We start from the raw sequence: 22,946 nt of genomic DNA, 5'->3' as shown, positions 1-22,946 counted from the left end.
CACTTGCACACAGATTTTCCATACGCATGCCTAGTTATTTGTGAATATCTGACCTATAACAAACAGCTGTTGGCTGGCTGCTTAGTTCTGCCTCAGATGAGAGCAACCTCTTTGCCACAGTCGACATACAAATAAATAAACCGTTTATTTATCAGGCTTTTAAACAACATCGAGCTCGTTATACAGTCGTTAGGATGACTTGTGTCATGCATCAGTTTGAAATGTCATCTTGTGACCTTATTATCCCCCGTTGTTGTGATTAAACCTGTATTTGTGACTCTAAAAAAAACAAAAAAAAACAAACAAATATTTGCTGGCCTGTGGATTTTTCATATATTGCAGCTACTGTACTTCCCTGGAACTAACTCTCTCTCTATATCCACCTGTCTCCCTCCCTCCCTGCCTCCCTCACACACACCCACAGCGGTGTGATTTTGCTCTCAGCTCAGTGTTCAGTGAGATGGTGATGTGCCAGGACTTCTACACATGGGGGAGGTTTGAATAACTTTCTGAATAAATCTCAAAGCTTTGTTTCCAACTTTGACTAAAATGGCAGTTACCTCCTTCGCATTGGCGGACTATGTGGTGTTCGCTCTCATGCTGGTGGTGTCCGCTGCTGTGGGGATCTACTACGCCTGGGTGGACAGGAGCCGGAGAAACCCCGGGAACTTTTTAACTGGAGGCCGCAAGCTGACAGCTCTGCCCGTCTCCCTGTCCCTGACCGCCAGCTTCATGTCAGCCATCACAGTGCTGTCCTTTCCAGCTGAGGTAAGGTAAAAAGCAGATTCACAAGGGACAAATCCAAAATGTGACGGTTATTGAATGGAAGCAAGGCTGAACTTTCTTTTTTTTAAAATAGCTACAATAATTCATACAATCCCTCTGTAGGTTTACCAATACGGAGCCAATATCGGATTTTACGGTCTCTCCTATTTAATGGCGATGCTGATCACATCTGAGGTCTTCCTCCCCATCTTCTACAAGCTGGAAATCACCAGCACTTTTGAGGTAAGAGTACTTTTTCTTCCCCTTTTTTCAGCGCTGTGCTGTGTGGATCATCTGATTTCTGTTTTGCAATTCCACCAGACTCTGTTTACACAGGAATGAAATGTCTACATGTGAAAGATAATTTTGAACTGTTATCGAGAAAGGGACAGAGACATTTGATCACCGTTGCACTACTGTGCAAACAAAAGGCCTGTGTTAGGCTTGGTAAAAAACAAAACAAGAATGACACTGAAAGAATAAAGAGCACGTCGTTTTTGTGGACTGAGATAGATAAAATACAATATGGCCAAGTAACTTGGTAAAAGTCAAAGAAAGTCGAAAGTGGTTTGTAAAGAGAGCCCCGGCTACTAAACATTATGGTGTGTGGTTTTCAAGTTTCAGATGTTGCTTTTGTCTCACTTTATGTCATGAACTATGGTGCATGGAGATGAAAAACAGATTATCGATAGATTCAAACCAAAGAGGAGTAAAGGGAGTGATTGGGTTCGACTTTAAGGCGCTGGTTAATTTGTAAACATGAGACGAAAACATTTTATGACTTGATAGAAATGCATCACCTTACTCATACTTTTATCTTGTCTCTCTACTTCTGTCACTATGAAGTATCTGGAGCTGCGTTTTAACAGAGCAACCCGTCTGCTGGGCACACTGCTGTTCATTGTCCAAACAGTGAGTAAGAGGCCTGTCTACACATAATTACAGGGTTTTGACCTGTGTAGGTAAAACCACATATCAGTCACTCGGGGAACTTTTTTTTTCCTGTGACAGATCCTCTACAGTGGAATTGTCATTTATGTTCCAGCTCTTGCTTTAAACCAAGGTATGTTTGCTTGCGGTCCAACACAGTGGTCACATTCATAAAACATTCCTGCACGAGGGCACTTACGCGTACTCGGTTTTATCCAGTTGACTGACCAGTGGTTCATTCCTCAGTGACCGGGATGAATCTGTGGGGTGCGGTCATTTCCACGGGAGTGGTCTGTACATTTTACTGCACACTGGTATGTAACAAAATTTGATTGAATGAATTCTGCGGTCCCCAATTTTTTAATGCATTTTGACAAGAATGATTAAATAATGAGAAAATGGGTTCATTCAAGCTCAGCCCCGATCACCATCGATCAGAGGATCCCAGTGTCATCATGATGATACACTTCTGCACACCTAGGAAACCTCAGAAAGTGTGCACTACTTAAGCTTCCCTAGACTCATGCACATGTGGAAGTTTTTCAACCTTCTTTTAATGCAATGTCTGACTCAATAATTGTAATCAGTATTATATCTGCAGTTATTGGTTCTTGAAGGTCTAAAAGAGTCATACCACCAAATGGAAATATACAGCAGCCCTTTGTGAAATCTGACTTTGGTCTGCATTGTTACAGGGTGGTCTAAAGGCAGTGGTGTGGACAGACGTGTTTCAGGTAGGCTCCTCGGGGAAATAATAACACACCAGGTGGTTGGTGTGGTACTGACTAAATCAGAGCTCACCCGTTATGCCTCATGCTGCTTGTGGTTGGAGAGACAACAATGTACACTGGTGTTTCATAAATAGTAACTGCACACCACATCAGCATGCTGGTGTTTTGCTTCATTCAAAACACCAGCATTTTCTGCTCTTCTTTACAAGTCAAACACTAGTTTTTATCACCGTTTCCATCAACATTCAATAAGCAAACTAAAAGTGGTATTTTTTTCCCTCCAGCTCGGTGTAATGATCGCAGGTTTCCTGTCTGTCATCATCGCATCTGTGATCCTACAAGGTGGAGTCATCAACATCTTTTCAGATTCACAACACGGAGGGAGAATCAACTTCTGGGAGTGAGTATTCACCAAAACATTAAAATGAACGTTCAATTTAGCAGCAGGAAAAGAGTCAACTGTCGGCAGAAGAGGAACAGTAACACTAATTTACAGTGACAGTTTTCATGCTATGGGTTGACTCAGTATATCATCACTAAATCAACAACAATATACATACACAGCAATAAGAACAATTCTTTCCACAAATGCAGCTAAGCACCGTAGCAGTTCTGTGGAAATTTAATGTCTCATACTGTGGAGCATTCCTAGTGTTGTTAAGGTTCACAATTGAGGAGGGAGAGTACAAACCACCCTTGGTCCAGAAGCTCTTGGTCAAACAATGATTTTAATGAATACACACGTGTGGGAAGAACACTCTGTACGCCGACAGCAAGTGATCTCCGACTTACTAAAGCACAAACAATTATTTTATAACATCAGGGTTTGTTTACTGACGCCCCTTCATGCGTCACAGGTACATTTTATACATAGATCAGATCAACACCACAATGACTTTTAACCCAGAAGATCATCTTCTATTTTCATGGCTGGTACTTTCCGTTCTTGTCTTAAAGTGAATTGTTCCTCTTTCTTGTCGAGACATGACTAATCTCTCCTCTAAATAAATCTAACTAATGTGTGTGTATGTGTTGACCTCACATGCTCTTTGTGTCACCTCTTCACCTACTAACTGTCTGTGTCTCGTCCTCAAATGCTCTTTCTCAATTCACCTGTTGCACTTCTGACCTTTCACTAGACCAGAAGCTCACTGAGACTATGTGTATGTCTTCTACTAAATAAATGTTTTAACCAAGAACCTCTACTAAAACCTTAATATGAAATGATCTGATATATAAGTGTTTTGTAAGCATGTATTGCAATTCCTTCTATGGCTCCAAGTCACTTGCACAATAGATTGTCCGAACATCGCGCCGAACAAAGCTTCCAACCCCCAATTAATTGACCGAGCTCCAACTCTTTAATAAGCACAGATATGCATTGTGTATAAAATAGTCATAACTGCACCTGAAATACAAGGTCAACATAATAACTATATGCATAACATCTTAAGGCCATCTTAAAGCTATCTGTTACATTGTTAAAGCAATGATCATACTGCAGATTATATTATGCTGGTCAAATACTTTTTGTTCATCCCCACAATCCCCCTTTCGACCTCTGGCACACCAGAGGTCGATACATAGGTTGTTGTTCACTCCTCAGTCCACTCGACTACCTCCAGATCCATCATCGGCATCATGGACATAGGGGCCACCGCCCCAGGGTCCACTGCCTTTACAATCACCTTCTCTACCAACCTTCGGGCACAAGGAATGAGACAACAACCACAGGTCACCAAAATACCCACCAATACAGATAGAGACAACATAATTGACAGAGCAAGCCCCTTCCACTTTCCCTTTTTTACTCTTTTTATTTAAACCACCCCTTTTCAAACTCTCAATTTGTTACCACTCCTTTCTGTAGGCGCGGCGATCTCCTCCTAGGCTGCTCTTCTTTCTTCGGCCTTCCAGGTGGACTACTGGTCGGCCCGTTGCACAGGTGAAGAGGTTTATTCTGCCTCTGTTCCTTGACACCTGCGTTCTTTGAAGACGAATTTTCCTCCACCAAGCTCTCGTGTGCGGGTGCACTGGAAACTGTCTCCCAGTCAGCAGCTCATAAGGGGTGAAACCTGTGGATTGGTTAACAGAACATCTTATGGTCCTCAAAGCAATGGGCAGGGCTGCGACCCAATTTAGCCCTGTCTGCGCACAGATTTTAGCCAACTTGTTTTTCAAATTTAGGTTCATCCTCTCTACCTTTCCTTGAGATTGAGGATGATAGACCATCCCGAACTTATGTTACACTCCCAACATCCTCTCTACCTCTTGCAAATCTTTGTTCTTGAAGTGAGTACCATTGTCTGATCTAATTCTCTTGGGAAACCCATGCCTTGGAATGTAATGATTGATTAAGCACTTAATCACGCTTTTCGCGTCTTCACGTTTGGTCGCCCATGCTTCGGGCCATCCAGTCAGAACATCCACACACACCAACAAATACCTCACCCCACCTGGGCCTGTATCAATCATGTCGGTATAATCAATCACGACCTCTTCTCCTGGCCTTTCTGGCATGAGAAACTTACCAGCTTCAGGTTTTACTGCTGGCTTTGGGTTGTGTGCCCCACAAATTAGGCACGTTCTGGCCTTTTCCAGTATCATCCTTCTCAAATCAGGATGCCACCATCGGCACAAATTTCTCTCCATCTGTTTCACTCCCATGTGACCAAGCCCGTGAGCCTCATTCACCTTCTGTTCCGCCATTTTGGCCGTTAAAGCGGGACGCCCATCTGGCCCCCTCCACAAACCGCCATCTTGCCAGGCTCCTTTGTTTTCCCACACCCCCTTTTCCTCTGGGGATGTCTCCTCCTGAGCCTGTCTAACTTCTTCCATGCTGTTAGTGCTAACCTCCTCTTCTGGGGTTACCTGCACCATTTGTCTCTGTCCTTTGTAGCCCGCTGCTTCCTTTGCGGCTTCATCAGCTTTCTGATTTCCTTTTGCCACCATACTGTCTGCTTGTGAGTGGCCTTTGCATTTTATAATACTTACCTCGTCTGGGTCCTCCAGGGCCTTTTCCAGTTCCTCCATTTCCTTTTTGTGACAGATGGGTGCATTAGTGGCCGTTCTGAACCCGGCTCTCTTCCACTGAGCCAGTTCCACATGAGCTGCTCCAAACGCATATGCTGAGTCAGTGTAGATGTTCACTCTCATGTTTTTAGCCAACCTCAGGGCTCGAGTTAGGGCTATCACTTCAGCTCTCTGGGCCGACTGTTGTCCCTCAATTTTTCCTGCTTCTTTCACCTGAAACTCAGTTCCTACTCTACAGACTACTGCATAGCCGGCTTTTAATCCTTCTTCATCTCTGTGGCAGCATCCATCTGTGAACCAATCCTCAGCTCCATATATGGGCTCTGCCTTCAGGTCTTCCCTGATTTTTCCTTCAACTTGGGCTTTCTTAATACAGTCATGTGGTTCTCCTGACCCCATTAGGTCTGCCATATTTATTCCTTCATGTGTGAATATCAAATTTGGCGCCTCTAAAATTTTGCTCAACCTTTGTTGCGTCAGTGGAGTCATTGTGAATACCTGTGAGTTCACATAGGCCACTACACTGTGTGTGGTAAGCACTTTCAGTGGGTGTTCCCTCACTATGTGTGCTGTTTTCTGAATTATCTTTGCTACTCCTGCTGCGTGTTGTGTGCATGTGGGATGCCTTGCTTCTGTTGAATTTAATCTTATGCTGACATACATAAGTACATCCCTACCTCCCCCTTTTTTCTGAAACAACACACCATTCACAACTCCCTTTGTTTCTGAAACATCAAGATAAAATGCCTCATCATAGTTAGGTGTGGCCAGATCTGTGGCTCTTGACAAATCCTGTTTTAGCGAAATGAACGCTGTCTCTGTGTCCGGCGTCCAAGGCAATTCAGCCTTCAGATTTCGAACACCAACTTTCTTGATCAGGTCCCTTAAAGGGGCAGTTTTACCCGCATAGTTCGGAATGAACTGCCTGCTGTAACCTGTCAAGCCAAGAAAGGAAAGCAACTCCTTCACAGTTCTTGGTTTTGGATGTGTCAGAATTTGGTCTCTGTGTGTGTTCATTAACCCCACTGATCTGTGTGCGATCACCCGGCCCAGGAATGTTACCTCTGGCCGGACCAACTGCAGTTTTTCTTTACTCACTTTGAAGCCACACTCCGCCAATCTGTTCAACACCACGAGCGATGCTGCCGTACAGGCCGCTGCTGACGGGGCTGCAATAAGAAGATCATCAACATACTGTATTAATGTACAGCCCTCTGGCAGTTGACATGGGGACAATGCCTCTTTCAACACCTGATTGAAAATTCCTGGTGAGAGTGCAAAGCCTTGTGGTAGGCGTGTGTACCTAAATTTCCGGCCTCTGTATGTGAAAGAGAAAATGTCTCTGAGTGACTCGTGCAGTGGGAGACAAAAAATGCATTCGCTAGGTCAATACATGTGAACCACTTTTGGTCCCCAGTAATTTCGGTCAGAGCTGTGTAGGGATTTGGTACAGACACAGTGTCAGTCCTCAGTATGGCATTTATTGCTCTCAAATCATATGCCATACGGTACTTCCCTGTCCCATGTTTTTCCACTGGCAAAATAGGTGTGTTCCAAAATGACCATGAGGGCTCAAGCACTCCTGCCTTCCACAGCCCTTCAATGGTTTCAGCTATACCTTCTTCTGCTTCAGTTTTGTGCTTATATTGTGGTCTGTTAATTGGTGTGTCAGACTTCAGCTGGAACAGGACAGGCGAACAGTTAGCTAAACCTACATCTGTGGGCCCTGCGGACCACAAAGTATCAGGCAATTTTGAGAGCTCAGCTACTGCATCAGGATGATCCATTCTTTCCCTGCCATGTATTCTGGAGATTTCTTTATGTTCTAAGATCACTGCATCGTTGGACAAACAAGTTATGCGATATATTTTACATTTTGGTGCATACCAGACATTTGGAATTTGGGTGCTTTGCCAGCTGGCGTTGTCCAGCGCCCGCTTGACCATCGGTCCCAGATCTCTTGGCCCATGACCCTCGTGGACCGCCAATGTAATGTGAGGGGCTGAATCCTCTCCCACATTGTACCAAGGCAGTTGTTCATCAGTAAATTTCACAGCCGCGGCCACACCTTCTGGTCCAACATAAATGTTATGTGTTCGCACATTCCACGTCTGTCCCTCAAGATCAGACTGGAACTGTTCCCGATAGATATCGTTATCTTCCCTATCATAAAAGAGTGTAACGTGGAAAGGATCTCGCGGGGGAATAGACGGCCAGGCTCATTATCCAGGGTTTCCACAGCTGATAATGTCTCAAAATGCCTTCTTCCACCAGCCTCCCCCAGTAGATTTCGGCAGTGGATTGTTCAGAGTTCTGGACTAGATATTGAGTCTTTTGAAGGTGATCCCAGGCACGGGAATTCTTTTCCTCCAGGCAGAGTAACCATCAGTCCATCTGGTGAGCACATGATTGTGGCTCCCAGTTTCACAAGCAGGTCCCTGCCCATGAGATTTGCAGGCACCTGTGAGGACACCACATATTGGTGTTTCAAAGTCTGTTTTCCCAGCTTTGTCAATGCTGGATCTGTCAATGGCAGTGTCATTGGAATCCCGGAAAGGCCTACCACATTAACTGTGTGACAGGAAAGTGTCGCACTGTCTGGTGTGTCTTTCAGTGTTGAGTATGTTGCTCCAGTCTCCACCAGGAAGGGCAATTCAGTGCCTTCCACGGTCATTGACAGCATGGGTTCTGCCGTCCCCACGCTGTTCAGTTTCTCCGGGCTCCGTCAGTATTGCTCCCCCTCCCAGCCCCAGTCAGCTACTGGGTACTGGGCGACTGGTGCTGCATTCGGGTTTGGAGCTTGATGTGCTCCCCTGTAAGCAGCTCTTTGTCTTGGGCCTCCTCGTGCCTGGGGTTGATAGCCTCGCCTCTGATAATTTCGCAGCGATTCAGGGCATTCTCGGGACCAGTGTCCTTCTGCTCCACAGCTGTAACAGCCAGTCCAAGACACATTGTTAGGATTCCCTGGATTCCGAGCCCTTTGTCCTCCCCTCACGGATCCACCACGCCCTCTCTGCGGTCCACCGGTCCCCCAATTCCCTACTGGTTGACGCTGCCTTGGTGCATTGGCGGGCCAACGGTCATCAGGGTAGAGACCCGGATCCTGATCTGGCAAGTCAGGCACAGGATCGGGCTGAGGCCTTGCCACCATTATTTTCCTTGCGCTCTCTTTATCCTCTTTCTTTCTGTCTCCTGCTTTGTTTTTTGCTTCTGCCAGCTGCAACTTAACCAGCCACGCCTGGGCTTCCTCCAACTCTTTCTTTTGTTTGTTTGCCAAATCCTGTTCCTGCTGAAGTCTGTGGGTCACATGTCTATCCCACTGCACCGAGTCTGCAACGGCAAAATCTGGGTTCTTTTCCAAGTCAACTGCAACCTGGTTGGGCAGCCCTGCCAGCACTGCCGAACGAAACCACGCTCTACTTTCACCCTCCTTCCCCGGATGTATTCCTGTTTCTAACAACCATTGTTCCTTTGCTTTAGCTAAACACTCTCTGGGTGTGTTTTTGGGATCCCAAATAATTTTTGGAATGGCTCCAGAGTTAGGAGTTGGGTACTTCTCCCGGACTGCATCTGCTAAGTCATTCTGCACCTCATGGTATGGCAGGTCATTTGCATATCTGGTTGTTTGAGCTATCTGCTCTACATCTGCTAACCCACCACCCAGCATACAACGTCCGGCCAAAGCGCGAAAATCGCCCAGCGCTAATTCTTCTCCTTCCCAATGTTCTCCCTTGGTTATTGGTGGAAGTTGTTTAACCAATGCTTCCAAATCTCTCACCTTATAGGCGTGATAAACTGGTTCGTTCTTTGGACCTGCTATTAGAGGCAGATTTAAACCAGGGTCAGGAGCTCCTTGTTCAAAACTCACTTTTCTACTCTTCCTCAACTTTCCTTTTCCCTTTGAGCTCTTAAATATGGGCCGTCTCTGTGCTTGGTCTCTCTTCACACTTCTTTTCCTCAAAATTAGGCTTGTACTTGGTTGGGGTTCAGCTCCTCCATCTTCGTCCTCCTCCTCGTCCTCTTCTTCTGATGACGTCGCACGGTCTTCATTCTCCTCTTCTGGCCCTCCCTGCATTACTCTCTGCTTTATAACCTCCAATGCCGTTAATGCCTCTATTGACGCACGTAGGGCCTCATGCATTTGTCCATACACTTCTCCTTCAGTTTTTAACACCAAGCTCAGAGCTATTTTATCACCCAGCCCTTTCTGTTGGGATGTAATAAGTTTGCTTACCTCAACCTCCATCGCTTGGCACTCCTTCTCTGCTGATTTTAATACTCCAGGGGAAGCCAAACGAATAGCTTTCTTAAGCTGTTCAAGCTGATCCTTCAGAGGTTTGCATCCCCTTTTCCCACTAGGTGTCGCACCCGAGCTGTCAGCCATTCTCTGAAACACAGACTTACCTCTTCCAATGGCGTTGGTCGACTCCACCTTCTAGGTCTAGGTCACCCAGACACGCTTAACTTTCGGTTTCAGTCTTCGTCTCGCTGTTCTCGCAACCACTGGCTCCTCTTCCCCTGCTCGGTGACACACAAAGTTTAACCCAGCACTTTAGACGCTGTCCTCGCGTTCTCAAGCGTTGACACTCAATCAAAATTATTCGCCCTCAAAGTGTTAATATATGACACCAGCAACCCTTATGCGCAACGCGCTCACCTCCGTATACTTACCTCTCCAATAGTTCCTCGGATTAGTGTTTTTTCATTTTTTCATTTATTTTAAACCCATTAACGGCGCTGCGCGTCCCTTATATACTTTACAGCAACACACCCTCAAGCGTCCCTCAACTTGTCCCGTACTAATAAATTTAAAACCAAGAAATCACCTTTATGTCATTGTGTCAAAGCTTTCTCCATTTTGCACAGCCTGCCACATGTTTAACAAAAAAATCGCTGCCCGAGAAGGCTCCCACATATCAAGGTGGTCGTTCTCACAAATTTCCAGCAGACCCTCAAATAAACAAAAACAACGACCCAGGCAGGCTTCCAGTTCAGCCTCCTCAATTTCTATGCACACCGAAAACTCATGGGGAGATTCTTCTGTCTCCCCGTGTCCTACACAATTCACCTCCAAATGATCCCCTACAATTGAAATTTCAGTGTGGAATGACGCAGAGATTAACATTCCCTTTTTTATTTACTATATGTAACCTGAATTTTTTCTCTCTTATCAAATAACAAAGGTTATCTTTAAAATTTGTTATTGAACTACTAATTAAGTTGCTTTTTATGGTATCAGTGGTAAACTACCCCTAAAAAGTCCACTTTATTGCGTGTTCATTGAGTTACTTCTATTAAGGCTATTTAACAAGTTCAATTTACACATACTCATTAATCTGTCACGCTTATTAGTGGCTCATGGTTGCTTAAAGCCTATGTCTGACTTGACCACAGAGTTAGAGCATCATTCAATCCTCTCAGGATGACCACTCCACTTACTCTGCATCCAGTCAGCTCATGAATTAACAACACTTGCAGACTGTAACCCTTTTATTTTTTGTTTATGCCTTCAAATCCACCTTAAATCTTCTTACCTAAACGTTGGTTTTAAACACAAACAATTCTTATATTCTACTTTGAAACGCTGTCACCATTCATATATTTACAATGTTATTATATACTAAGCCAGCATTTTAATCGCAGACATTTATCCACATTTGCAAACAATAGTTATAGAGCTGAATAACACACAAAACCGAAAGCATAGTCCTCTCATGCGCTCTGCATCAGCTGCCTCATTTGCATGCACACACACTCTCCATCTAAAAATGGCAGCAGGCAGTCAGTGCATTGCTGACTCGACACACAGCCTCCTCTCACACCAAATTTTCTTATTCTATATTACAACGACGTCTTATATTTACAACCACTGTCAGATCTGTCAGCTTTAGCGCCTACACAATTTCGACAAATTTAAAATAACCGCCCAGCGGATAAACTCCCTGAGTTTTTTGCGACCAATTAACCAGTATCAGACTCTACTGTTTCTGGCCTCATCTCTAAAATCCCTAACTCAATTTAAAAGCGTCAACCAACCCAAACTTTGCCTGAAGCTCTATTTTTGGCGTTTCACAGCCAAGGCTTACCCCGAAGTGTTAGGTTAAAGTTACACGCCCGAAGTCCAACTTCTCCTGTCCAAAAAAGCGCAGACTACCGTTCCAAACGGTAAGGAGACTCTATCTCCTAGTTATTCTGGAGTGCCCCAAGCTCCACAGTGACCAACTGACTATCCCTCTTCGAGGACAATGCCTAAGTGTCCTTGGCATTGGCAAGCGTTACCTCTGAGCACTGCGCTTCCTAGAACCCCCACGGTTCCGTTCTAAAATAATTTATAATACTTTGAAACAACAATCAACACCCAAAACAAGTGTATAACTGAGGCAGGTGCAACCTAGTGGTCAATGGAGACTCCAACTCACAAAATGACCGCTCAGGTCCACTCTTATGACCAAATTTGGACTCTAACCAACACAATAACCAATTCCCTACCAAACTACTTGAGACTCTAACTCAATTTCTTTGGGACTTCAACCCAGTATTTAAACTTTTCTTATCAGACTCTTAACTGCTTCAACTCATGAAATTTTCATCAAAATCAAAACAGACATCCACCAGTAACTTCAGTGAGTAGACTTAAATTTTATCATATCCAATTTGGCACACTTTGGAAATAATTCAACAGGTAGTGCCTTACCTTTTGGATAAGCCGGCTTATGCCCACTCACTTCGACCACTGGAATTCATGTCTGCCCGTCAGACCACCTAAGACCAAATTTCTCCATCTACCCCTCCTCAACCACCGGACGAAGCCCCCAAATGTTAAGGTTCACAATTGAGGAGGGAGAGTACAAACCACCCTTGGTCCAGAAGCTCTTGGTCAAACAATGATTTTAATGAATACACACGTGTGGGAAGAACACTCTGTACGCCGACAGCAAGTGATCTCCGACTTACTAAAGCACAAACAATTATTTTATAACATCAGGGTTTGTTTACTGACGCCCCTTCATGCGTCACAGGTACATTTTATACATAGATCAGATCAACACCACAATGACTTTTAACCCAGAAGATCATCTTCTATTTTCATGGCTGGTACTTTCCGTTCTTATCTTAAAGTGAATTGTTCCTCTTTCTTGTCGAGACATGACTAATCTCTCCTCTAAATAAATCTAACTAATGTGTGTGTATGTGTTGACCTCACATGCTCTTTGTGTCACCTCTTCACCTACTAACTCTGTGTCTCGCCCTCAAATGCTCTTTCTCAATTCACCTGTTGCACTTCTGACCTTTCACTAGACCAGAAGCTCACTGAGACTATGTGTATGTCTTCTACTAAATAAATGTTTTAACCAAGAACCTCTACTAAAACCTTAATATAAAATGATCTGATATATAAGTGTTTTGTAAGCATGTATTGCAATTCCTTCTATGGCTCCAAGTCACTTGCACAATAGATTGTCCGAACATCGCGCCGAACAAAGCTTCCAACCCCCAATTAATTGACCGAGCTCCAACTCTTTAATAAGCACAGATATGCATTGTGTATAAAATAGTCATAACTGCACCTGAAATACAAGGTCAACATAATAACTATATGCATAACATCTTAAGGCCATCTTAAAGCTATCTGTTACATTGTTAAAGCAATGATCATACTGCAGATTATATTATGCTGGTCAAATACTTTTTGTTCATCCCCACAGTGTACTGCTAGTGATTTCACTTGTTGTAAACTCCTTTAAAGCACATTTTTGTGAATGGTGCACATTGGAGATTAGCTAACCAGCCTCTTGAATTCAGAAGCAATCAATAAACTCAAATTTCTCCCTTTTTATGTCTCATCAGCTTTGATACAAACCCTCTGAGAAGACACACTTTTTGGACTGTTGCCATTGGAGGGACATTTTTTTGGACCAGTATATATGGGACCAACCAGTCGCAGGTTCAGAGATACATCTCCTGCAAGAGCATTGCTCATGCTAGACTGTGAGTCTTGTTTTATTGCACGATGTATGTATGGTGGTGGTGGTGGTGGTGGTGGGGGCTTCTCAACAAAAAGCTTGCCTTAAAAATGCCAGTTAGCGGTCAGTCATATGTTACACTGCAGAGACTAATATAGAAATTCATCCATATTTAAAAGACGAGGAGGCAGAGCTTTCAGCTTTCAGGCTCCTCTTCTGTGCAACCAGCTTCCAGTGTGGATTCAGGAGACAGGCATCCTCTGTATTTTTAAGATTAGGCTTAAAGCTTTCCTTCTTCATAAAATACAGTCAGGGCTGAATCAGGTAACCCCGAATCCTTCATTCCTATGCTGCAGTAGGTCTAGTGTTTCTTCTTCAGTCACCTTTTGTAGTCACTTTTTGTTCATATACCTGTCTGCCTTTAATTATTAGTTATTATTAATCTGGCTCTCCTCCACAGCATGTCTTTATCCTGTCTTCCTCCCCTCACCCAAACCGGTCGCAGCAGATGGCCCCGCCCCTCCCTGAGCCTGGTTCTGCTGGAGGTTTCTTCCTGTTAAAAGGGAGTTTTTCCTTCCCACTGTTGCCAAAGCGCTTGCTCATACGGGGTCATGTGATTGTTGGGTTTTTCTCTGTATGTATTATTGTATATTGTATTTACAGTATAAACTGTTTTGAGGCACCTGTTGTTGTAATTTGGTGCTATATTAAAAAATAATAATAATAATAATAAAAAAATATATATATATTATATAAATGTTTTTTTTTATATAAATAAATGGATGCAAGTACATTTATTTTCTGTTTTCTTCTTTAGTTCTTTGTTCATCAACCTGTTAGGTCTGTGGTTGATACTGTTGTGTGCAGTGTTTGCGGGAATGTGTCTTTACTCAATCTATAAAAGCTGCGACCCCTGGACATCTGGACTGCTTTCTGCACTTGATCAGGTATGACATAGCTGAGAGTTACACTGTAACAAATTACACTCACGCATGATAGAAAGTTTACCTCATATTACTTCTTATAGTTCTTATATAACTGCCCCAACAAGCATCAAGGCACCTAATTTGAGAAATAAACCAGTAAGAACCCATTTTAAACGATATCTTTAGGCACTCTATTACCAGAAATTTGTGCCAAAAACACATCATTTTCCTAGTTTCTTTAGCTTAATCCCAAAACTAACACAGTTTCTCAGGCAAAAAATAGTATTTTCCAACCAACAAGGTGATTTCCAAAGAGCTACTAGTCAGAAACTTCATCTCAGCATGGTGTGCAGAGTGCTCTTTTGGGTGGAAACAAAAGGCCTGTGTTAGGTGTTAGATGATAAAAAAGTGGTAGGCCCAAGAAACTACAGAAAACTACAGTCGTGGTTTATGGTTTTTTCCCATTTTTTCCCAGTAGCATTTAAAGAAACGAGGAGTGTCTCAAGACTGAGAATTCACTTCATTAAACTGTAATATGAAAATGTCCTAACCAAGGCCCTTATATCAACATTTGATAGTTAGACTCACTATTGTTATGAAAAATGTGTAATGGCACCAGTGCCAAAGTACACCCTGTGTTAATCTTTGAGACACTATCATCTTTGAATAAACAGTACTTGAAATCATGGGTGTGTCTTATCAGTGATAAAACCTTACAAAAGTAACAAAGTTACAAAGTAACAAAAATTTGAATATTACTAATCAATGGTAAATAGTAGCTACTTAATTACTTAACTGTGTGAATACTGTTGAACTAACAGTTTAATATCATTATTATCAGTAGTTTGTATAAGGTATGACTCTCTGGCCCTCTTGATCCATTAACCCAGTCTCACTGTTCCTCTGTAGTTGATGCCTTATTTGGTGATGGACGTCTTGGGAGACTATCCTGGCCTTCCTGGTCTGTTTGTGGCAGCAGCATTTAGTGGATCTTTAAGGTTATTGAATATTTAAGATAATACTTTCAACAGATTAAGTACACAATGAAAATTTAGTGTGTTTACTGTAGCAGCTTGCAGTATAATGCTGTGATTGCTATCTAAAAGGCAGGTTAGTTGTATCGTGCCTTGTTTTTGACTCGACTGTTCTTGGGTTTCCTACTATTCCAACCCATAGCACAGTCTCTTCTAGCATCAATGCACTGGCTGCAGTGACAGTGGAAGATCTAATCAAACCATATGCCAGCATGTCAGAGAGACAACTGGCCTGGATCTCAAAAGGAACGAGTAAGTAGATAATCACTGTGTTCAGTTTAAGACTGGCATCGCTAAAAAGCAATTATGAAAAATTATTAACAAATGAACGCCCAATATTTTACCATTATTGTTTGCAGGCCTCCTGTATGGAGTTTTATGCATTGGGATGGCTGGGTTGGCCTCACTTCTAGGACCGATCTTCCAGGTACAAATCTGTCAGTGTGTAAACTCCACGGTTTATTTAATCAAGAAAGGAAAACTATTACAGGATCTATGCATTTGTTAATGATAGAATATGCTGTCTGCAGCTTAGCTGGTATGTGCTTTCCTCTAAACAGGCAGTCATCAGTATATCCGGGGTCATTGGAGGTCCTTTACTTGGACTGTTCACTTTGGGGATTCTCTGTCCATTTGCCACGTCAAAAGTAAGTATATCCCTGTTACACCTAATTCCAAAAAAGGCTGTCAATAAACATTCAGATTAAAAAAAATGATTCAGGAAAAAGTTTTAGTCACATTAGACCATAGAGACCCAGAAAATGTGCCATTTCTTAAAAAAATAACAGCTCATTTTGAACTTGACAGCAGCAACACGTCTCAAAAAAGTTGAATTGAGAGCAACAGAGGCTAAAACCCCCACAGTACTTTATCTACCTTCATACTACATATATCCCTGTTATTTAATAAGGCTTCATCTTTAATCGTCCCTTTAGATTTTGTTTGGGCAAACAAAGGTACTAATAATTGACATCAAAGAGAGACAAAATGGCAAAGATGAAGAAAGTCGAAGAAGATCTGGAAGAGATTAAGCATTCACTTAATTCGTTGACGTCGGAAATTGAAAAAGTAAATAAGCAACAAGGAATATTAATGTCGATGATGGAGCAAATCAAAGAACTAAAAGATCTGGTCAAGGAGAAAGATAAGACAATCCATTTTTTGGAAAGGAAGGTGGACGACCTAGAACAGCAGGCTCGACTCGAGGAAATGGTCATTACAGGTCTGGAAACTAAACACAGAACATATGCGAGAGTTACCGAATCTGGGACTGGTGCAAAACGAGGAGAGGACGTGCCCCCGATGGAGGAGCTACAATCGTTGGAACGGCAGGTTGTGGAATTCTTTTCGAGTAAAAATCTTCCCCTGCATAGTAACAATATATCTGCATGCTATACTCTTCCTAGAAGGCACAAAAATGCTCCTCCAGCAATTGTAGTGAGATTTGTTAATCGAAAACACAAAGTAGAATTGCTGAGACGGTCCAGCCTTTTGAAAGGAAGTGGAGTATATCTGAATGAACATCTTACAAAAAGAAATGCAGATATTGCAAGACAAGCTCGTATTTTACGGAAGGAGAAAAAGATTCAAGCAACCTGGACCAGGAATTGCAAAGTGATGATTAAACTGAATGGAACACCAGAAGAAGCCAAGGTTGTAACGATTAAGGAACTTGAGGAATTGGACAATTATACGTGATAATATGATTAAGATAGACAAATGGTTGCGACCAATTATGGCTATAACTAGTTTATTTTTGGCAAGGTCAAATGCTACCTCGGGAGGAAAAGGACAAAAGGAAATTGTAAAATTGGATATGGAAGATAACAAGATCAACGGACTTTAAAATATGTTGATAAATGAATGTGAGATTGCTTAGGATCTTTTCTTTCCTTTTTCAGTTTTTTTTTTTTTTTTTTTTTTTTCTTCTCCTTCTTTTCTCTTTTTTTGTTTCCTTCTCTTTCTTATGAGGTAATAGATAGCGCTAGAATAATTTATGCATTATGTTTGACGACACAGATTATAAATCATATGATTTTGAAGTAGGTATTGACCCTGAAAGGAATGTGCTTAATACAATTAATGTCACATGTGATTATTTTACAGAGGAGCAATTCAGGGATAAGGTTGATATAGTCAATACATTTTCTTTAATTCATATTAACTGCAGAAGTCTTTATAGAAGTTTTGCTTCGATTGAAGATTTTCTGTATAGTCTGAGAGGCAAGTTTCAAATAATTGCTCTGTCTGAAACATGGTTAGATGAGAATAAGGGTTGTAATTTTTGTATTGAAGGATACGATTTGTACTTTGTGAATAGAATTAAGACAAAGGCAGGAGGGGTGGCACTTTTCGTTAATTGTGATTTGAAATGTAAAAAAGTTGAATGTATGTCTGTTGTTATGGATGATTTAATGGAGTCTGTGACAGTAGAATTGGATATAGAAAAGAGAAGTAATATAATTGTAACGTGTATATATAGGAAACCGGGATCACAGATTGAGTTATTTACAGAAGCAGTAGAAAATTTATTGAGTAAGGTTAAGGGAAATAAGACTGTATGTTTGTGTGGTGATTACAATATTGATCTTTGTAAAGTGACAAATGATAAGGCTTCGTCAGATTTTTTTGAATTATTATATGGTAAAGGATTTTATCCTTTAATTATAAAGCCGAGTAGAATAACGGATAAATCAGAAACATTAATTGATCATATTTTTATTAATAGTTTGGAGAATAATATTGAAAGTGGCCTCATCATAAATGATATAAGCGATCATCTACCAGTCTTTTTTATTTTCGATTTAAAAATGAAAAGAAAGAAAGAAGCTAGTTTTGTGAGTTATAGAAGGTTAAGAAATGATGAAGCAATTAATAGGTTTAGACAAGATCTCATGGAAACGGACTGGAAGGAGGTTTATGTTAATGAGGTCAACATTGCATACGGAGTATTTTTAAATATATATTTGGCCTTGTATGATAAACATTGTCCATTGATATCATTTAAGCATAAGAAAAAGAATATAAATAGGAAACCTTGGATAACTAAGGGTCTTGCAAATGCGTGTAAAAAGAAAAATAATTTATATAGGGAGTATATAATATATAGAACTAAAAATGCGGAAATGAAATATAAACTATATAAAAATAAGTTGGTATTAATATTGAGGAAAGCTAAGAAAGATTACTATAATAAAGTTTTTCAGGAAAACAAAAATAATATTAAGGGCATTTGGAATATTTTTAAAGAGGTATTGGGTAATAAGAACACACCCATAGTTCGGCCTAATTATTTTATTAATAATAATCAAGTTGTTAAAGATAAGACCGAAGTAGCAAACGAATTCAATTCTTTTTTTGTAAATGTTGGACTTACTTTAGCAAATCTAATCAGGAAAAATGATGATCCAGGAGATGAGGAAGCCTGGATAGGTGATAATAGAATGGTTAATTCCATATTTTTAGCCGATACTACCATAAAAGAAATAGTAGCAATCGTAAAAAATTGTAAAAATAAAAAATCTACTGATTGTGATGGTATAGACATGGTCATAATTAAAAAGACAATAGATTGTATAAGTACTCCTCTTTGTTATATTTTTAATCTTTCGCTACAGTCAGGAGTATTCCCTGACAGAATGAAAGTGGCAAAAGTAATACCATTATATAAATCAGGAGATAAGCATAGTTTTAACAATTATAGGCCAGTGTCTCTTTTATCACAGTTTTCAAAATTGCTAGAAAAACTCTTTGCACAAAGACTTGATAGTTTTATTGAAAAATATCAACTAATACATGAAAACCAATTTGGATTTCGTAAAAATAGGTCAACGGCATTAGCGTTGTTGACTTTTATTGAAGATATTTCATCTGCAACACATAATAATAAATACACAGTGGGAGTATTTGTTGATTTAAAAAAAGCTTTTGATACGATACAACATTCTATTTTGATTTCTAAATTGTATAACTATGGAGTGAGAGGAGTAGCATTGAATTGGTTAATGAGTTATTTAGAGAATAGGTTGCAATATGTTTATTATTTTGGCAATACTTCTGAAAGACTGAAGATTGTATGTGGTGTTCCTCAAGGTTCTATTTTGGGACCTAAACTCTTTAATTTATATATTAATGATATTTGTGACGTATCTAAAAGGTTAAATTCGATTTTATTTGCAGATGACACAAATTTTTATTGCTCTGGAGAGAATTTGCAAGACTTGGTTGAAATTATGACTTCTGAGATGTTAAGAATAAAAAAATGGTTTGATGTAAATAAATTATCTTTGAATCTGACAAAAACGAAATATATGATATTTGGCAATCGTGTAAAGGAGGATAAAGTCATTATGTTTATAGAGGAAGAATTGATTGAAAGAGTTACTGAATTTCGTTTTTTGGGTGTAATAGTGGATGAGAATTTGACATGGAAATCTCATATTGAACATATTAGAAAGAAAATGGTCAAAAGTATTTATATTTTGGGTAGTATAAGAGATTTATTAAATTATAAAACAATGCGTATTTTATATTTTTCTTTGTTTTTTTCATATATCAACTATTGTGTTGAAGTTTGGGGGAATACATATGAGAATACCATAAAACCTTTAAACCTATTACAGAAGAAAGTTATACGAATAATTCATAATGTTAAATATAGAGAACATACAAACAAATTATTTATAGAATCAAAATTATTAAAATTAGGAGATTTAGTGAAATTACGGACATTATTAATTATGTTTAAGGCTAAAAATAATATTTTGCCTTTTAAGTTACAAAGAGTATTTTTGATGTGTTCAAGGGGAGAAGAGAATAGAAGGAAATTTTATTTTAAACATCAGTTAGCCAGGACTACACAAAGATTAATGAGCACAACGGTTAGGGGTATAAGACTGTGGAATTCACTTCATTATAATTTAAAGAATTGTATAAATTTACAATGTTTTAAAAAGTGTTATATGTTTAAAACGATAACTCAGTATGAAGAATGCGAATGAATGTGATGTTGGTTTGGGATTCGACCGGAGAGAAATGTCAATATTAGTTTGTTCCTGATTTTTTTGGTGCCCACCGGTGATATAAGTTCGATGGTAGATAGGGGGCAGGGTTTAATAAGAATATTTTCTTCTTCCTGCTCCTTTTCACACATGGTTGTTGTGTTTTGTTGACAGAAGATGTGGTTGTTTTGTTTGATTTGTAGTACCAAGTGTGAAATAAATAAAAATGAAATGAAAATGAAATGAAATGAAAACGTTTGCATATCCTTTGTATCTTTTTCTATGGAACTGTACACTTTTTCATGTTGCACTCATTAAAATGTTTTTCAGGGAGCTTTGTCAGGTGTTGTGTTGGGGCTGGCTGTGTCTCTCTGGGTGGCCATCGGAGCGCAGATATACCCTCCTCCCCCTGAAATGAGTCGGCCTCTGTCACTGACCACTGAAGGCTGTAACTTTACAATGACGGACAGCTTCAGCTGGACCTCCACTCATGTCCCAACATTGCAGAGCTCCACAACAACAGCCCCAGTACTTATCAATAGCAAGTAAGTGTAGCTAATAGAAAAGATCCATAAAGTAACTTTTTTTTTAATGCCCTGGATGAACATTTATAAAAAAATTTAGCACACTGATGAGTAGACATTAGAAATCTTGATGACAATTGTTCTTTTGATGGTATGAGCAAGATTTCACTTCTGGTTTCACGACTCCCATCATCAGGCCTGCGCTGGCAGACTGGTACTCAGTCTCCTACCTTTACTTCAGTCCAATTGGAACTATAATAACTATAAGTGTGGGTCTGATAGTCAGCGTGTTGACAGGTAAATAACATCTTTATTCAGCGCACTATGGTTAACGCTGTCCTCTTAGGAGGTTATTGATGCTTTTTGTGTGTTGTTATTGAACATTTCAGGAGGTCGGAAGCTGAATGTAGAATCCAGGCTCAGGCTGACAAAAGAAGACACAAGTCTTTACTACTTGTTTAAATTGATCAAAGACAGAGTAAGTACTGCTTCAGTAAGCGAATGTCATATATGACAGGTTAACTTACTGAGTTTCTGCCCTGTTTTCCCATTTTTTAGGCCATGAGACGAAAAAGAAAGCTTGATCTGAAAAAGGACAGGAAGAAGACATTTGGCAATCCTAATCCTGCTTTCTGTGATGTTGAGCTGGATTTGCCACAAAGCCGCATTTCCACCTAAGAATGTAGCTGCTTTTTTAAAGTATAAGCTTCTTTGTTTCTCTATGATCTTATACAGGAAATGCAATGTAGAAGAGGAATTGTGGTGGGACTTTTTGCAAATGCAGACTAGCACTTGTTTGAATTTAAATTGTGCAATAGTTATTATGTACTGATCAATCAGCAATAAATATGAAGCAATAATTTTAAATGATGCCACAGAAATATATAAAAATCAAAGGTCTATTTATTTAAGTAATAAAGTTTTTAAATCATTTTTCATGTAATCAGATTCCATTAAAGTTAACATATTGTTATGTAATAAAATTACATGTAATTAAATTGATTAGAGTCTGTATTTTTGAATTGCTTCGGAGGCATGAAAAGACAGCTAGGTTCTCAGCCTGGTTCTCTCCAGTGTGATCCCTTGTGTGCCATGGGAGTAAAATAACTATCTTCATAGTCTTGGTGGAAAATGTTACTATTGTGCCAATATGCCATGCTGATATGTTTCAAGCTCTGTCTTCCTGGGCTACAGAAGAGCCCAGTGAAAATTCATCAAATTAACTGCAAAATGCCATATTCCAACCATATTCCACTCAGTAAGCAGATAAATATAGTGTTCTTATATCTTTGAATATGTGTTTGCTATATTTTATATTGATACAACATTTTTATTGGTTTATTTCTGGTTTTGTCAACAGTTTCACACTTTTTCCTTATTAAATCATCCAACTCAACTGTTCCTTGGATTTTGATTAGGAGAGTGTTTAGCTGTCTGTATAGCTGAGTCTACGTTCACGAGGACAACACTTAGTGAGGACAGAACATGCACCGTGCCACGTGGCCCATAGGGCAGAGCCCCATGTCCAATGTGCATGCAGTTCTGCAGAGGCTACCCTGCTTACTTCTTCCCTTCTTCTGAATGAATGTGGCATTTAGGTCTTAAAAGTGAATTAAATGTGTGTAAGTGCATTAAACCTGCATTTTTTTTGTGGTGGCCATTAGTGTGACTGCTTATAAAAAATTATTAAATTCTCACTTCTATTGTAATCTTATTAAAAATATTTTTTAAAGTGGTTGTAGCCTCAGTTTCTAGATTAAGTTCCGCTTAATATGTATATATAAATATGGTAACATTGAGAGTAAGAGTTGATGTCCTGTACAGGGTACCAATCACAGACTTGGGCAACCTTATAGCTGGAAACTTGGCTCTTTAAGGAGCCACGTCTAGACTTGATGCCTCAAAGGATTGAAAAAGTGTCCCAAGAGCCTTTGACTGAAAGTGTTGTTAGACCAGGAGATCCCAGAGGTTATATGAAAAATGCAATTGGCCATATAATTTTGGTCTAAATGGGAGTCACCAAGATGAGGCTCACATCT

At 40.3% G+C, this 22,946-nt stretch overlaps 1 protein-coding gene across 1 annotated transcript; it reads left to right on the top strand.

The window, feature by feature from the left end:
• The first annotated feature begins 438 nt into the window (after window positions 1-438).
• LOC147310569 (sodium-coupled monocarboxylate transporter 1-like) lies at window positions 439-22,623 on the top strand. Its single transcript, XM_086269818.1, has 17 exons — window positions 439-768; window positions 889-1,008; window positions 1,612-1,677; window positions 1,777-1,828; window positions 1,942-2,009; window positions 2,391-2,429; window positions 2,711-2,826; window positions 13,308-13,448; window positions 14,241-14,370; window positions 15,259-15,347; window positions 15,526-15,635; window positions 15,743-15,810; window positions 15,944-16,030; window positions 20,714-20,928; window positions 21,104-21,204; window positions 21,297-21,385; window positions 21,466-22,623. The coding sequence occupies exons 1-17, from the start codon at window positions 550-552 to the stop codon at window positions 21,583-21,585; spliced, it is 1,830 nt and encodes a 609-aa protein (XP_086125944.1). The 5' UTR covers window positions 439-549; the 3' UTR covers window positions 21,586-22,623.
• The last annotated feature ends 323 nt before the right edge of the window (window positions 22,624-22,946 follow it).

This window comes from Aulonocara sp. 'chitande type north' Nkhata Bay, linkage group LG17 (assembly GCF_057382095.1).
Source record: "Aulonocara sp. 'chitande type north' Nkhata Bay isolate Kocher_YH1m ecotype deep benthic linkage group LG17, A_spYH_male_GT1.1, whole genome shotgun sequence".
Taxonomy (NCBI): domain Eukaryota; kingdom Metazoa; phylum Chordata; class Actinopteri; order Cichliformes; family Cichlidae; genus Aulonocara; species Aulonocara sp. 'chitande type north' Nkhata Bay.
The sequence above is the reverse complement of the archived record's forward strand: the minus strand, read 5'-3'. Positions and strand labels throughout refer to the sequence as shown.

Coding starts and splice junctions, on each gene's coding strand:
- LOC147310569 (XM_086269818.1), top strand. CDS start 550: ATGGCAGTTACCTCCTTCGCATTGGCGGACTATGTGGTGTTCGCTCTC. Junction 2,010..2,390: donor GTACATTTTACTGCACACTG/GTATGTAACAAA, acceptor GCATTGTTACAG/GGTGGTCTAAAGGCAGTGGT. Junction 16,031..20,713: donor GTCCATTTGCCACGTCAAAA/GTAAGTATATCC, acceptor AATGTTTTTCAG/GGAGCTTTGTCAGGTGTTGT.